The sequence below is a fragment of the Thamnophis sirtalis genome, unplaced genomic scaffold, assembly GCF_051295495.1.
Source record: "Thamnophis sirtalis isolate CommonGarterSnake01/CBP01778 unplaced genomic scaffold, rThaSir2_p1.2 scaffold_8, whole genome shotgun sequence".
Taxonomy (NCBI): domain Eukaryota; kingdom Metazoa; phylum Chordata; class Lepidosauria; order Squamata; family Natricidae; genus Thamnophis; species Thamnophis sirtalis.
In genome coordinates this window covers 22,265,710-22,282,498 of record NW_028261388.1, presented here as the reverse complement: position 1 = coordinate 22,282,498, position 16,789 = coordinate 22,265,710, and the positions used below count along the sequence as shown (strand labels likewise).

Here is a 16,789-nt window from a genome sequence, read left to right as displayed (position 1 = left end):
GTATATGTCAGCTGGGCAGTTTCTTCTCTGAATACATTCCCTCAATTTGGGGAATCATATAGATATGATTGAATTAGGAAGGAGAGTAAAGGGAAGTAGGAGAAGGGAAGGGAAAGAGAAGGAAGGGAAGGGAAGGGGGAGCAGAGGGAAGTAAGTAAAAGTCTCCTCAGGTAATACTGAAGATTGTTTCCCCAGAATATATGTGTTTGCTAATCATTGCATACAGGAATTAAAAAGTGCTCCATCTTGAACTATAAGTAATCCTCGAATTATGAGCACAATTGAGCCCAGCGTTTCTGTTGCTAAGTGGAATAGTTAGCAATGTTTCTGTTGCTAAGTGAGATAGCTGTTAAGTGAGTTTTGTCCTACATTATGATCTTTCTTGGCACAGTTGTTAAGTGAATCACTGCAGTTGTTAAGTTAATAACACAATTGTTAAGTAAATCTGGCTTCCCCATTGATTTTGCTTGTCCGAAGGTCACAAAAGGTGGTCACGTGATCTCAGGACAGTTCAACCGTCATAAATATGAGTCAGTTGCCAAGCTCCTGAGTATAGATCATGTGACCATGGGGATGCTGCAACGGTTATAAGTGTGAAAAATGGTCATAAATGACTTTTCTAATGCTGATGTAACTTTGAATGGCCACTAAATGAACTGTTGTAAATCGAGGATTACCTGTAGAAGGATTCATACTAATGCATGGAAGAGAAAAGCTTATTTATTTGTTTATATCTGCCTTTATTATTTTTATAAATAACCTAAATTGGCTAACACATACAATACTCCTTCCTCTTATATTCCCAACAACAACAACAACCCTGTGAGGTGTTTGGGCTGAATGAGATTGACTGACTGTAACTGGCTTTCATATCTAAGAGTCTCCTGGCTTTTAGCCTTAAGTACTAACCAAAGTGGCTTCCCTATGCTATTAACACATACTGGAAACACTAATGAAGCTTTTATGTTTTGTCTTAATCTTTCTGCCTTTCATTCAGTTTACCCTTGAACATACCTAAATGTATGTTTGATTTTTTTATTTCTCAACAGAAAAGACATAAAGCTGACAGTACGGTGAACAAAAAGAAAGCAATAGGTAAGGCCTTTTAAGTTTGTCTCATACAAATTATATGGTAGGAAGAGTTATAGCCTTCTTAGAGGAATAATTATATTGTCAGGGTTCCGACGGATGCCCTAATGCAGTGTTTTTCAACCACTGTGCCGCGGCACCCTAGTGTGCCGTGACATAGTGTAAGGTGTGCCGTGGGAAAATTACTTTATATATAGTCAATATAGGCACAAAGTTAAATTTTTTTAACATTTTCTAATGGTGGTGTGCCTCGTGATTTTTTTCATGAAAAAAGTGTGCCTTTGCACAAAAAAGGTTGAAAAACACTGCCCTAATGCAGTGTTTCTCAACCTTGGCTACTTGAAGATGTCTGGACTTCAACTCCCAGAATTCCCCAGCCAGCGAATGCTGGCTGGGGAATTCTGGGAGTTGAAGTCCAGACATCTTCAAGTTGCCAAGGTTGAGAAACACTGCCCTAATGAACTCATGAGCCTCAAGCCAAGTTTCAAAAGAAATCCAGTTATTTATTAGGAGCAACATCTGAGCATGTACCCGAGTGAAGTCAGCTCTGCTCCACGTAGTTTACTACCCAACTATGAACCTGTTTCCCCCCTCCTCTCATGGTGTGTCATAAATCACATTTTCCAATGGAGCACTTTCGCAGGCTGTGGAAAATACGCCTCTCTGGCTGGTTCTGGTAACCTGAGAATCAGCCTTGAGAAAGGTATGCATAGAATGTGCTTCTGGTCATGGTGGTCAAGCTGATCCATCAGTTCTCCCACTCCTGCTTATGGCAACTCGAGAGAAGGCCAGTAATGCTTTACAATTATATTTGGATTTATTAATGTTTTGTTTACAACTAACTGCGAATAATGTAATGCCAAGTTTAAGAATTGGGAGAAAACTCCCAATTCTATAAATGGGAATATCTTGCATTGAGAGTTGTATCTCTTGCTTTCTTACTATGAACATTAAGGGCTACTCATTTTCATTAAGTGACTTTTATTATAAATTCTGTAAGTATTTGTCATATCATGATTTGATTCGATTTGTTTTAATAATGTTTTACCTCTGCCCTGTAGCTATGTTCTTCTGAATTGTTTGCTGTATACCTTTTGGGATAATAGCTACAGTAATTCAGTTCTAAATGAATGAATGTGAGAAACAATTTATCGCTAGTCAGTGATTAATATCACTAGTTTCATAATTTAATATTGTACTCTTCTGTCTAATTTATGTGGGTAGAAATAACATCAATTGGATTACAACAGGGCACTGTGCTTATCTGAAAATTATCGCTTGATTTAATGACATAGACTGGCTTTATTAAGTTTCAAAGAAAGATAAAATACAAAGTAATGAAAACAAAAGATTAAAAAAGGAGGGGGGGATGAAGAAGTTAAAAAGTAACAAAAATAAAAGAGGGAATACAAAAAAAACCTGACTTCTGACTTTCTTCAGTACACATACAAATAATCTTACTTTAAATTAAAACAAAACGTATAAACAATATACAAACTTAATAAACTATATAGCAATAGCCTATCCTAAGATTAAGCATAATCCTTAACAATGTACAATATATGTGTCTTGTATTCTATGTATATAAAAGTGAAATACCACTCATGCATATTCATGAAATCTCCAGAACCGTAAAGCCTACAAACTTGGAATTCGGCATGTATGTTCCTCTTGGCTTCTAGGTGCTCACTAAGAAAGGATTTTTCGAAATGACCATCAGATCATTAGTAGTTCTTATATTATTATTAACACGCTCTGATGCTAAGAAGTTAGACGTTCCTCACCTGAAAAGAGCTCTGTTCCAACTGCCACTTGGGCATAGGTGAGGCCACGCATTACTCATCTGGCTTGCAGGCAGGGAATTTAAACATTCTACTCTCCCTCCCCACCTGAAAAATACTCTGATGCTAAGGAGTTAGACATTCTACTCCCCCTGCCCACCTGAAAGGGAGAGAAGGGGATAACATAGGAGAGGCTTCTATGAGGCAAGCCTGAGAGAGAGAAGGGGATAGGAGAGGATCAATGGGGCAAGCCTGAGGGAGAGGAGGGGATAAGATAGGAGAGGCCTCTGTGGGGCAAGGCTGAAGAAGAGAAGGGGATAGGAGAGGATCAATGGGGCCAGCCTGAGGGAGAGAAGGAGGATAGGATAGGAGAGGCTTCTGTGGGGCAAGCCTGAGGGAGAGGAGGGGAGAGAGGTTGATCGTAACTACTCATTAATGTTCAAGCTTTAACTGTCAATTTATCAAACCCGATCACATAGTTCTGTAGCGAAGCACGGGTATCCAACTGACCAGTACACAATATTTCTACAATCATAACAAATCTAATGATCAAATCCCAAATCCAAAACTTCATTTATATCTTTGTCAAGCAAGAAATCCAAAAGTGGTACCCATATAGTAAGAAAGCTAGGTAAACTTTTATCTTTTACCAAAGTAGACAATTTTGCTATTAGTGCTAGTTCCATTAATTTCACTATCGACTCTTCATTTGTGGGAATCTGCGTATTGAATTTAATGACATAGAATGCCACTTTCTAAGTAATTTCCGTATATTCAGATCAATTCTCTTAAGTGGTTTTTAACATGGCAATCCATGCCTAAGAGAGCAGTAGTAATTACAATATTGTTGCAGGCTGCAATTTTTTAATTAAGATGCACAACGTTAATAATGAAGGTTTGAAAATACAAAAATTGGTCCACTCATGAACTACAGTCTCAACTTGCAGGGAGAAACTGAGTAGCATTTTTTAAAAGTTCAAATTAACCTCAGAAAAGGGCACAATACATTAGCTACTTCACCAATAATGGAGTAACAAAGACTGCTTTCTGACTCATAGGCGGCTCTTGATTCTGCCAATCAGAAATCAATACGCAGCAATGCCACTTTCTTGCCTTAATGCATGTTTTGTGGAAAGAAAGAAAATAAAAGGAAAACAGTAATGGCAAAACACAAGAGGAAACTTTTGTGAAGGAGCTTTGATTACCAATGAAAGATTTATCCAGAAGTACTCTTAAGAATGCTGCCTTGTCCTTCACTGCCAGCTCAATGAAGAAAAGACAGTCATGGTAAAGGGTCTGTTGGTAGCATATGGCAAAATCCCTGAGTTCACATTGGGTAAGATGGAGTTATGGAATAGCAATATATGCAATAGCAATAGCACTTACACTTATATACCGCTCCATAATGCTTTACAGCCCTCTCTAAGCAGTTTACAGAGTCAGCCTCTTGCTCCCAACAGTTGGGGTCCTCATTTTACTGACCACGGAAGGATGGAAGGCTGAGTCAACCTTGAGCCTGGCGAGCTTCGATCTGCCAAACTGCTGGCAGTCAGTGATCAGCTGAAGTAGCCTGCGGTACTGCACTCTAACCACTGTGCCAGCTTAACTTCACATAAACTTATCTAAACTATCTCAAACATCAGGAAGGCATCACTGAATTGCCCATGAAGTAGAAAATACTAAGATAGATAGACAAAGATAGATTTCAGGTCCATTGAGCAGAGGTGGCATTCAGCCGGTTCTCTCCGGTTCAGGTGAACCGATGGCGGTGGCTGTGGAAGGATCCACCACCCCCCGACATAATGCGCAACCTTCTGCGTGTGCTCTCATTTGCGAACCGGTAGGGAAGGTAAGTGAATCGCACTGCCACCATTGAGCATTTTGAAGAGAATCAATTAACTTTTTTCCTCCAACCCTGGTCCTTCTGAGTCCTTGTCGTATGTTAACTTTTGATCTTAAAGAGAAAAAATTACATTTTTCTTTCCCTTCCAGTTTTAAGAAATGGAACGTGGGAGGATATCATGTGGAAGAAGGTAAGAACTATTTTTAAGATGTTCTGGGAATTTGCAACTCTTTGATGGGATGATAAATGATGTTGATCTTCTTTGTTATTTACAGCTGGGCACTGTGAATTTATTTGAATATTTTTCCCATTGTGTATTCATTACCATTGTCGATCTCGAGAAAAGCTTATCTGTATAAATGAATATCTCTTTGAATAATGTAGATGTACAATACATAGCTCCTTGTCTGTGGCAGTCTGGAGAAGATGACATCAAACTTCTAAATGGCATCTATTATTTCTTTCTGACTATCTCAGAATCTCATGTACAATTAGTGATTTTATTCTCTGAGTAAGGAAGATAATACTATCCATAAACAAAAGGAGATTTTGGAAACTCATACAATTTTAGAACCACATTGTGTCCCCTTGCCCAAAATCTGTATTCACTTAGCTGGAATTAAATTAATAGAACTGGGAGGAAAGGGAAGGGAAGGACTCTAAAACAGGTCACATAGGGCTGGGTTCAGTGGTGGGTTTCAATCTATTTTACTACTAGTTCACGCCTGTGTGCATGCGATGCTCCTGTGCATGCGCAGAAGCGTCTGGGCGGGTGGGCGGAGCCTCCCGCCACCGCCATTACTGGTTCACCCAATCTGGATGAACTGGACTTAAAATGTTGGCATAGGGAGGAAAAAAACAAGATGAGGACTGGAATTACAGATGCTGGAACAGGCCATGATTGTATGGCTATAATTATGCATAGGACTGCATCAAAGTACATTTTGATGCAGATCAGATTTATAGGCTTTAAATCTCCATTCTGGTAAGCAATTAATAATGCATGTCTTAAATCTTTTGAGGAAGAGAGCCAGTAAACCAATTCGTGAAATTAACTGTATAAGGTAACACCAAGGAAGTATGTCTCCTGAAAGGAGGGAAGGGTGATACGAGACAATCTTCCCTTTCAGTTCTTGGACCATTCCAATTTTTTAATCCGGAAAGAAAGGGAATTTAAAACTGGCCACTTAGAAAAGGCAATTTTTTTTTCAGTTGGAAAAAATTATACTGTTGTGACTGCTGATGTAGAAAGGGATTTGTAAAGACCACTTATAAATAAAATTCAACAAGAAGCAATACTTGATGCACCTTAGATAACTAAGGAAAAAATACCAGCACCTCAGAGAAAATTGAATTTTGAAGGTGTAAAATTATCTTCTATAGTTTTATAATAAATATAGAGCATATATAAATGCAATGAGATTATTGTTTCCAAGTGAAATCCGTATAGGGCTATGCTATTCAAATTAGTATAATCTGAATTATACTGGGTTTATGCTGGGTTTATGCTAATTAAAACCTATTCAGGATTGCAGCTTGATGGGCCGAGGTTTATTGTAATTGGGAAGTGTGGAAGGCAGTTATTCTCTTCTGAACATGCAACCATGGAGGTGCAGAGAGTCAGATAACCAAGAAAGGGTAGATAGAGGTAACCCAGAATTCAGGAGATGCTGCCAGATGTTGCCACTAAAGCTCAAAATATTTAGCAAAAGATGCCAAGAACAATAAAAAGTGCTTCTTCATGTATCTTCTTATAAGGTGAGGGGAATAATGCACCATATAAACCAGGGGTCCCCAACCTCTAACCCTCAGACTGATAGTGGTCTTTGGCCTGATTCACATTAATGAGAGTTTGCACTTGCATACTATATTTCTGTTGGATCATTCTTGAGCTAAACTTTTGGCAGGAGCCATTGCCTGTATCTTTCCTGGCAGTTCCTCACAGTAGTTTCCTTGAATACTTATTTAATATTTATTGGATTTCTTACCTGCTCTAGTCTTGAAACACTTGGCAGTTTGCAGTAATGAAGACCTAGAAATAAAATGTCCACGGTGAAAATGAAAACTTATTAAATCATAAATCCATAATTACAATCCCCTTGGGTGACATACACCACTCTAAGATCTCCAGATCAACTCCCGTTGTAATAGTTTGCACAGAAGACCATACCGAGGATAGAGACCTCACTTTAAGCAGGAAGCTGTTCAAAAGTGTAGGAACTCTACTGCCTAATTACATATTAATGGCAGTGTTAAATATCATTAAAAAGCAAAACCCTCTAAGGAATGTACTTAAGGGAAATGGGGAACTGTCTATGTTTTCTTCCAGGAGAAATAAACCAGACAGATTGATTTTGGTTGAAGAACATTTTGGTGATATTTTGGCACCAAGTCATTTAAGGCTTTATAGATAATGACAAGGTCCTTACACACAAAAGTGAGGACAGGCATTGGTATAGTATTTTTAGGATTGCCCATGCAGCCAATAACGGACCTGCTGTACTCTGAACTAATTGAAGCTTCCTGGCGATTTACAAGGACTTCCATGTGGACCCTAGTTCCATTCAAGAACTGAGTAATGTTTGATGCTTAACAGACTTTCTGATCCTCAAAGATAAGTTCCTACCGTATTCCCCCTCCACCCCGTTGGTGCATCTTATACACCAAAAACAGCCATTTTTGGCCTCCCGAAGCCGCGCCCCAGCATCCCATTTTTGCAAAAATGAGCAAAAAATGGGCTATTTTCTTCAAAAATTGAGGTGTTTTTGCTTCCCCCCAGCTCCCAACAGCACTCTGCAGACTTCAGCAGGGATGGGGGAAGGAAAAATCGCCTCAGCTTTTGCGAAAAACGGCCCGTTTTCCACCTGTTTTTCACAACAAGAGGGCGTTTTTGCTTTCTCGCAGCCCTGCTGAAGCCTGCAGAGTGCTCCTGGGGGCCAAGGAGGACAAAAACATTTTTTCTTACTTACCTTTTTAAAATCCTGATGTGTCATATACACCGATGCGTCTTATAGTCTGAAAAATACGATGGCTTATTGCAGACAAAACATAAGGTATAAATGCACAGAAGATCTACTTGATGTAGATTGCATAAATACACCTCTATCTATCAAACACCAGGATTTGAATCTTTTCTCTTGCTCTTTCTGGTCAATGGACTCCTGGCTATTGTTTTTTCCAGGCTTGAGATTGGTATGCACTTGCTCTATTTTTATACAGCAGTTCTGTGTGACTGAACAGTACTGTTTCCTGCCTCACTACTTTCATTCTTTCCTACTTTCTGTGGAAGTGCAGTTTGCTGGCCTTACTAATGGCCTATGAGGATTTATGACATAAGCTCTTTACACCACATACATCTAAACATATAGATAACTTTTATCTGTCTCAAGAGTAAGTCTGCTTTCTTTTTAAATACTTCCAAATTAAAGTATATTAAAGCAGAACTTGGCTTAGTAGATGAAATATATCATCACATATTGATGGCTTATAATCTAAAGTGTTGGCTGCCTCTGCTTTGCATATTATATATGATTAAGTTCCCAGGGGCTTTTTCTCAGAATTTAGAGGTAGGACTGAACATTTGTTATTTAAAGAGGACAATCTTTCGGTTTACAGATTGATAGAGCGCCAACAGTTTGCAATACATCTCTCCATGTTGAATTGAATGCATCACAGTATATACACTGCAGTACTTAGGATCTCAAATCAAACTTCTTCAGTTGTTTTGGAAAAATAAGGCTATTCATTGACATTATTTTATGAAGAAAAAGACCAGTTCGGTGTGGTGAAGGCACAGATGGTTTCATCTCAGAATATTTTACATCCTCGAAGAGCTGCAGCCTTTATTCATAGCCAAAGGATCACTTTTGAATATTACCCTTTCTTTCTTACGGAATATAAGTTATATTACTCCATGACTTTGGCAGACTATACAGCTACAGCGGTCATGCAGTTGTATCTTTAAGGGTTTGTTATGTTCCTTTATTCAAACATTCTACTCTGTTGCACCTTGAATTCTGAATTCACTTGGTTATTTCTTTTTGCTTTCTGACATAAAATTACAAACCAGTCAAAAGACTAGTGGTTCAATTTATTCAAGTAGATTCTGACAAAAGCTTAGACTTCCTCGTTTGAACTGGGACACATTAACTATTGATTGTCAATGTGACAAGCATCACATCACATACATCTTCAGATTGTCCATTTCAGCAATTAACACAATGATTCTTATACTCATATTGGGCATGTGTTGCCTTCACTTGTGGTATCTTCGTTATATTCACTAACAAGGGTATATTTTTTGTAGTCCTTTCCAAAATGCTTTATTATTCTCCAAGGATGATAAATATTTTTTGTGGGTGTGCCTTTTGCTATGCTGGAACTGAGTTCTTAGGTTACACAGCTATTTCTTTAAAAGGTATTATTTCCAGTAGGCCTGTCATTGGGAATTTTGCCTGCAGAAAATCCACAGATAAATGTTCTAGAACAGGGGTGTCAAACTCTCATCATCACAGCAGCATCACATGATGTACCAAGACTCCCCTCCTTTCGCTAAACTGATTGGGGGTGGGGCCAGCACATGACGCACCTGGCCTGCAGGCTGTGAGTTTGACATCTAGAACTTCTCATATTTCTAAAAGTACTCCAAGTGTTCAAGACTTTCCTTAAGCCTTCAGTGGATATTACTAGCTACGGCATATCAGCAGAAGGGAAGATCAGAGTCACACCTCTTCTTTTTCATAAGGCAGAGTTTTGCGGACAGATTCTGTCTGTTCCAAGAGCAGGAAAAGGTTCTGATCTATCAGTTGATGTTCTCGCCCAATGTTGAATGTACACTGTTTTTCATTAGAACTGATTTTAGCCATGCATCTTTTCAAGGTATCTTTCAGTTATCATGGAAGGAGTTATCGCTTAATTTATGCCCACTCTGCTTGGCATTAAATTCACTTCACATCCTCACTATTCCATATCCCTCTTTTCTATCTAACAAGGAAAGTTTACCCAGGGTTGCAACTTAACCTTCTCCTTCTGACACTTGGAATGTATGACTTCCAAACACCAGAAGACATAAAAGCCATTTTAGATACATCCCAAAAGTATTCTATGTCGAATACTATGCAGCGAAATGTAAACATTTTAAAGTTTGCTGAACATTGGAAATTTGATCTTCTCTTACTGATGTGTCATCTTTTTTTAAACTGAGTTAAAATCTGTTTGTATTGCACTCCTGTGGACTTGTTATGGATTTGTCAGTTATCTCCATGTCTCAAGATCTTATCCAGGTTTTTTCTCTCTTTCTCTCCGCACATGAAGATTAAATGTTTTCTCAAAGGCATGCATAACTTGCATACCCTGAAAATGATACCAGTCTCTGCCTGGAGTTTTTCTTTTGTTTTGTCTATGTTAATGAGTAGACCTCTTCAGTCACTGGAAACTTGAGCTTTTATGTAATACCATGGGAAACTGCCTCTTTAATTCCCCTCTAAGGTTTAGCAATCTATGTGCTTTATTTATTTTTATGCTTTGTAATGAATTACATTTTTTTAGTGTGAAAATGGGCCCAGTTTTTGTTAAAAGAAAAGGGCATGGATAGACTTTAGGAGGCTTATAGAGTGCTCCTGGGGGCTGGGGGACAAAATTGAGCCCTTCCCAGCCCCCAGGAGCTCTCTGAAAGCCTCCAAAAAGCTATGCATGGCCATTTTGGTGAAGGGGGTGGGGTTTCAGGAGGCAAAAATGCTGTATTCAGTGTATTCACACACCCAGATTTTCAGCCTCTTTTTTGAGGGAAAAAGGTGCGTCTTATACTCCGAAAAATACAGTATATCTTCTAATTCTCCCATCAATGTTAATCCCAGAAATCATAACAAAGATGAATTTGATTACTTACAGGTACCAGAGGTTTTTCAAAAAGACTCATGTGAATGTGACTCTATTATTGGGTTGGTCTTCAGAAATAGGAGCAGCCGCCAGAAACCCTGCTAGGACATGGTTTGACCACGGGGCTTCCATATAATGTTCATCTCTAGAAGTTTCTGATCGAGTATTAAACACTGGGAAAGGATATAATTTACATCTCTCTAATGGACGTCTTTGAAATTCTGTTCAGTAAAAGACAATTACAGTTTGCTGTAATTAATCAAGCCAATCTTCTAATATGGCATAATCTGTTCTTGGACTTTCCAGTAAGGATTTTTCCAGGGGTGAAATGCTACCTGTTCAGACCAGTTCGGTATCTCCGATTATCAGCTGTGCAACAATCAGCTGTGCCAAATTGTGCTGATCACCGGAGCTACCGGTTCACCTGAACCAGTAGCATTTTTTAATGTTCCAACGATCAGCTGTGCAACAATCAGCTGTGCCACGCAATTAATACCATGTAGCTCAGCTGATCGACTGAGCTACATAGTAGCACCTGCAGTGCACATGCGTGCGCGAAGCAAACCGGTAGCAGACTTAAGCACATTTCACCCCTGGATTTTTCCATTCAGCCAGAGGGGGGGAAAAACAGGGGGGGGGGGAAAGTCTTGAATCTTTGTATCCAAAGCACAAAACACACACAACTTTAATAAAATCTCACAAACATCCTGAAAACACAATAGTAACTATAGAAGGATGTGGTCTTTACAAATAGGAAAGATTTTAATGAGAAATTCCATTTCAGAACCTATGAAACTAAAACTGTATCTATGAGTGTATTGGAAAACTTGAAAACTCTAGCTATATATTACTTGTGTGAATAAGCCCTTGTGTTTTTAAACTTGGTTAGCAGTTGTGATAAAGGTGGTAGCTTGAAGGACATTGTGTTTGGGTCTTGTTATGCAAGCTCCCCCCCCTGCTTTTATTGAGCACTCAGTTTTGTAGTATTTGGAAAACTGACTTGTCTACTTAGTCAAGCCAAGTGCTCCATCTATGATGTACAGAAAGTGTAGTCAGCAAGTGAGAAAATTACCTGCTGGCCAAACTGTTTTCCAAACAAATGTGACTGAGCAAGGCATTGGTTTTTGCCAGTTTACCCTGTTCCTTAGGCTGCAAATATACAGATAAAAGATATTAGCAAGTTTCTAAGCTTTAATGGTTGTCATAAATCACTCCATTATAGAAGCAGAGTACAAGATAACACTTAAACCGAGAAACATAAATTAGATAGAAGCCTGTATTCAACGAAAGATTGTGTTCTTGCCTGTGGCTTATAATAGCAGCTCTCTTCAAAGGTTTTGATGTGCTTTCAAGATTCAGTAACAATAATACTTTAACTGCATAAAAGTACATTCTAAAAATAGTGCCAGTTCTCGTTTCTTGACCTTATCTATCTTGAAGGGCTGATATCATTCTTAAAAATCTATGAAAGCTCTTCTCTACTTCAACTTACATGTAACCCCATCAAGGCAGAGTTGTTAACCCTCACACTATTTTCCCAGCTTATTTTTTTCTGCAATGGCTAACTGACCTGAACAAAACCCTCATTCTATCCTAATAGGCAAGAAACAGGGAAATGAGGAGTGTGTAGTGATGAATGGAGGTTAAAAAAAAATAGGGGTGTTCTCAGAGATGGTATTCTGCCAGTTCAGACCGGTTTGCCTGAAGTGGTAGTAGAAATTGCGGGTGGCCCCGCCCACCCACCCCAGTTCTATGGCATCCCATTTAGGCCCCTTTTTAGCCAAAAGCACATGCACGGAAGGCTGAGCGCATGCACAGAGGCGCACACACGCTCACATTTGCGAACCGGTAGGGAAGGTAAGTGAATAACACCCCTGGATGTTCCTGAATTTGTCTCGCCGTTCAAGGAATCATGTACCTCTCTGCTGTTTAGTCCTCTTTATCTGTGGATGTATTTTAGGGCAGACTCCTAGATGAGCACCTGAGTCCTTGGTATCTAAGTTAGCAATTACCTGCACTGGGTCTGCATTTGTTCAAGTGACACAGCCCAAGCTACAGGCTGAAATTTCACCAGCGCAACCTCCAAATTAAAACTCTATAATGCAGTTGTGCCATTATATCAGATGGATAACATGGGGAAGTTTTCGGTGCAGAAGTGACTTGTGTTTCAATGGGTGCATGCATGTGTGTGCCAATTCACAGATGCATTAAGGGTAGTATTGTGAAAAATATGGGAAAAAAACCAATAGGATTTTTAACACACAAGTTCTGCGCAGGCTCAAACCTTCATCAGGTTGAATACACACACTGAATTCTACTCAGAGAACCTCAGTTTTCAGGTAAGCAACCTGTTCTTTTCTTCCTTCGTTGGTAATTAGCTAACTAATCGTAGGATGGGCTTTCTCTGTCTTTCTCTTTTTCCTATTTCTGCTGCACTCTTGCCGCTGGTCACCAGGTGGCAGTGGGGGACTTTGCGAAGGTCACCAACGGGCAGCATCTCCCTGCAGACATGATCATTTTATCTACCAGGTCAGCTATCCCTGAATGTATGTGAACCTGGGCTTCTGTTGAACTGAGATTTTAAGGCACGTTATTTGCAATTTTAAAAATAAGCAAGCCTGAATCTCCCTCCCTTCATTTTATATTGTTTACAACACGGGGTTGTTCTGACCGAGGCTTCCCAAGAGCATGAAACAGACTCTTTGTCCCAGCAAAAATCCTTTTGTTAATTTACATTGAATTCTGCTCACTCATAGCCGGCAAAGTCTTTCAAAGGAGGATTTACAGTCATAGGCCTTATCTGGCTTGGAGAGCTGACAGGCCGATATCTGCAGAACTTGGCAAGGAGTCTCGGAGAGTCATGAACCAATTAAGTGAACTAATTGTCTCCTGCAAACTCCACTCCCCTTTTGCTCCTCTTTTATTTCCTCTGGGAGGGGCCATTCATCATCTGGCCTTACTTCCAAGTTGACCCCTCCTCTTTAGTTGTTCCCTTCATCTGGAAACTCTGCTCATGCACACACTGGGAACAGGCTCTAGCTGTTTGCCTCATTGTTGATTGATTCTGACAACAGCTGATAACTGGCATACGGCTGTGGTCCCCTCTCTGCCTCTGACACAGAGCCCTTATCAGACTCCAGGACCTGCCCATGTTCACTATTCGAATCTGCTGCCAGCTCTGCTGCTGCTGGCAGGCCACAACAGGGTCCATAAGGCTGGTGCACACTACACTAATCTTAATAAGTATTACCCAAATGAGGAAGATTAGCATGTTTTTTTTTGCCATTTTTAGGGTGAAATACTGCAGTTTTCTGAATAATTTCCCATTGACAAAACCTAATGCTATGCTCTCTTACCCTGTATCATTCAGTAATAATGATAATGTTTATTAACTTGATTCTAGCCCCTTGCTAACCAGCTTATTGAATATATAAACATACATCAAAATTAATAGTAGCAATTTAAAACACTATCATATTCCAACATATATTACAATAGTGAAATCATAGATTTGCGAATTTTCTACATTATCATCTGTTAAATGAGATACAGTACATATGAATGTTTACAAAGTTAACGTTTCCAACAAAAGATAATTTCTACATTATCTTTTGCCCAAATGGATAGGTTCTTTCAGAAATGGGCAGCATGCAAAGAAAACAAATAATTCCTGACCTAACTAGCTAATGCCATACTTCTGAATAGTATCAAAATTGAAAACTCTCCCTGATTAAAAGAATAACTAGCTTCCTTTAAAACAGTCTTCCTGTTTGCTTTATGGTCATTTTAAAACTTTTTTTTTTCTCTGAGGAAAAAGTTTGCTTCTCGATCATTTTCTCTGAATTTCCTTTCTCTTGGTGAGTGCCTTTTACTGGAGCATGTTCCATGTCCTTTTTAGGTCTTTCATTAATCAGAAAATACAGCTGTTTGCCTCCTCACGATAGTCCAGCTGTGAGGTATACAAGGGATTGTACCCACAGTTTTCTTCTTGGGAATAAACTATTCTACTTTAAATTCGCTGTTTTTAAGATTCAAAAGTTTCTGAACTAGGCACACATACAAATACAGCAGTGGTGAAATTCAATTTTTTTTTAAATTACCAGTTCTGTGGGCATGGCTTGGTGGGTGTGGCAGGGAAAGGCTACTGCAAAATCCCCATTCCCTCTCCACTGCAGGGGAAAGGTTACTGCAATATCTCCATTCCCTTCCCACTCCTGGGGGAAGGATATTGCAAAATCTCCATTCCCACCCCACTCTGAGGCCAGCCATAGCTAGTATTTGCTGGTTCTTTGAACTGCTCAAAGTTTCCGATACCGGTTCTCCAGAACCTGCTGAATTTCACCCCTGAAACACATATAAAATACCCGTGCACTTAATATCAAGGCTAAAAAGTGTTGACTTCCAATATACATTTACTTAAACATTTCATGATGACAAATAAATAGCAATAATTAAATTAATGGGATATGCATAAATAAGGTTTTAAAAAAGTATGAGGTAGTATTGCCTCCTTCCTAAGGTTGAGAGAGATTGATTGACTCAAAGTCACCTAGCTGACTTTGTATCTAATGCCAAAGTAGAGCCCAGAGTCTTAACTGGGTCTCCAACAATTCTCACCATCTATTATTTATTCAGGAATATAGGATTCGTTATAGTTCAGTGTTCCTCCCTAGAAAAAACTTGACCTTTCTTTACACAGAAAAAGTGGTTGACAAGCTACACCCTTTCTTACTTGTCAAGTGTATTTTCTGACAGTGAAACAATATGAGGAAGTTGTGAAAATTTCCTTAGAAAAGTAATATTTATACCACAAACTTCTGGTCATAATCAGTGCTGGATGTGAGCTGTAGAAGTTTGAAAGAGGCAAAATGTTCGTATTGATCTACCAAATAAATTAAAACTTGAAACCCACATTTTTGCATCATGAACCTATAACCAAGTGTCCCCTTATTTTAAGATAATGCAATTATTCTGCAATTTTACTGGAGCTTTATGAAAGCTAGTTAGGGCTGAGTTGCTGGAATTACTATACAACCAAAAGATTTGCCGTGCACGATTTTTTTTTTAAAAAGGCAAAATTTGAGTAGAATTTCAACGAAGCATCATCATCCTGATTAAAAATAATCTGTTAAATTTGAAACAAGTGTTTTTTAAAATAAGCGGCTAAGGTAGACCCCTCCTCTAGTCCTCTCCATACAGCCTCGTGTTAAAAGTGTCAGGTATATTTTACTTACTGTTTTTCTGTATAAAGTTCCTCAGTTCACCAGAGTTTGCATGCAGTTGCGGTAGTGATTTTTCTGATATACTACATAATTTTTTTAATATGTGCCTACTACTAAAATAAGAAAACATACGATTATTTAAATCCGTTTGGCAATAATAATAAAAATTTGGGGAAAAATCAATAGTTGAATAAAATAAAGGATTCTGAAAAGCCAGTCACTTTTTTTTCAAGGTTTTCTTTAAAGATGATTGTTTTGTTACTTTTTTTTTTTTACAGTGAACCTCAGGCAATGTGTTATATTGAAACAGCTAATCTTGATGGAGAGACGAACCTTAAAATACGACAGGTAAAATTAAATTTTGTTTTAGTGTTTGAAAGTGATGAAGTGATAACTTCATCACTTATTGGACCTGGGTACTTGAGAGACCGCCTGCTGCCAATTACCTCCAACAGACCGATTAGATCCCACAGACTAGGCCTCCTCCGAATTCCATCCGCCGGCCAGTGTCGACTGGCGACTACCCGGAGGAGAGCCTTCTCTGTGGCTGCTCCGACCCTCTGGAACGAACTCCTCGTGGAGATTTGCACCCTCACCACCCTCCAGGCCTTCCGCAAAGCCCTTAAAACCTGGATGTTCCGACAGGCCTGGGGCTAAAGAGCCGTTGCCCCTATCTCGAATGGTATGATTGTTACGTGTTTTTAAATTATGTATTGTTTTGTGTTGTTGTTAATTTGTCTGTATCCCCCTTCCCTGGTTTGAGTTGTGAGCCGCCCTGAGTCGAGAGCCGAGGTGGCGCAGTGGTTAAATGCAGCACTGCAGGCTACTTCAGCTTACTGCAGTTCAGCAGTTTGGCTGTTCAAATCCCACCAGGCTCAAGGTTGACTCAGCCTTCCATCCTTCCGAGGTGGGTAAAATGAGGACCCAGATTGTTGTTGGGGGCAATATGCTGACTCTGTAAACCGCTTAGAGAGGGC

General features: G+C 39.3%; 1 protein-coding gene across 2 annotated transcripts in view; it reads left to right on the top strand.

The window, feature by feature from the left end:
* ATP8A2 (ATPase phospholipid transporting 8A2) overlaps positions 1-16,789 on the top strand; it is a 379,008-nt gene that overhangs the window by 66,192 nt on the left and 296,027 nt on the right. For both annotated transcript variants that reach the window (XM_087721235.1, XM_087721234.1), the window contains exons 5-8: positions 1,050-1,095; positions 4,863-4,903; positions 13,046-13,119; positions 16,091-16,160. In XM_087721235.1, coding sequence (XP_087577361.1) covers positions 1,050-1,095; positions 4,863-4,903; positions 13,046-13,119; positions 16,091-16,160 — 231 coding nt within the window. The remainder of the gene's footprint in view (positions 1-1,049; positions 1,096-4,862; positions 4,904-13,045; positions 13,120-16,090; positions 16,161-16,789) is intronic.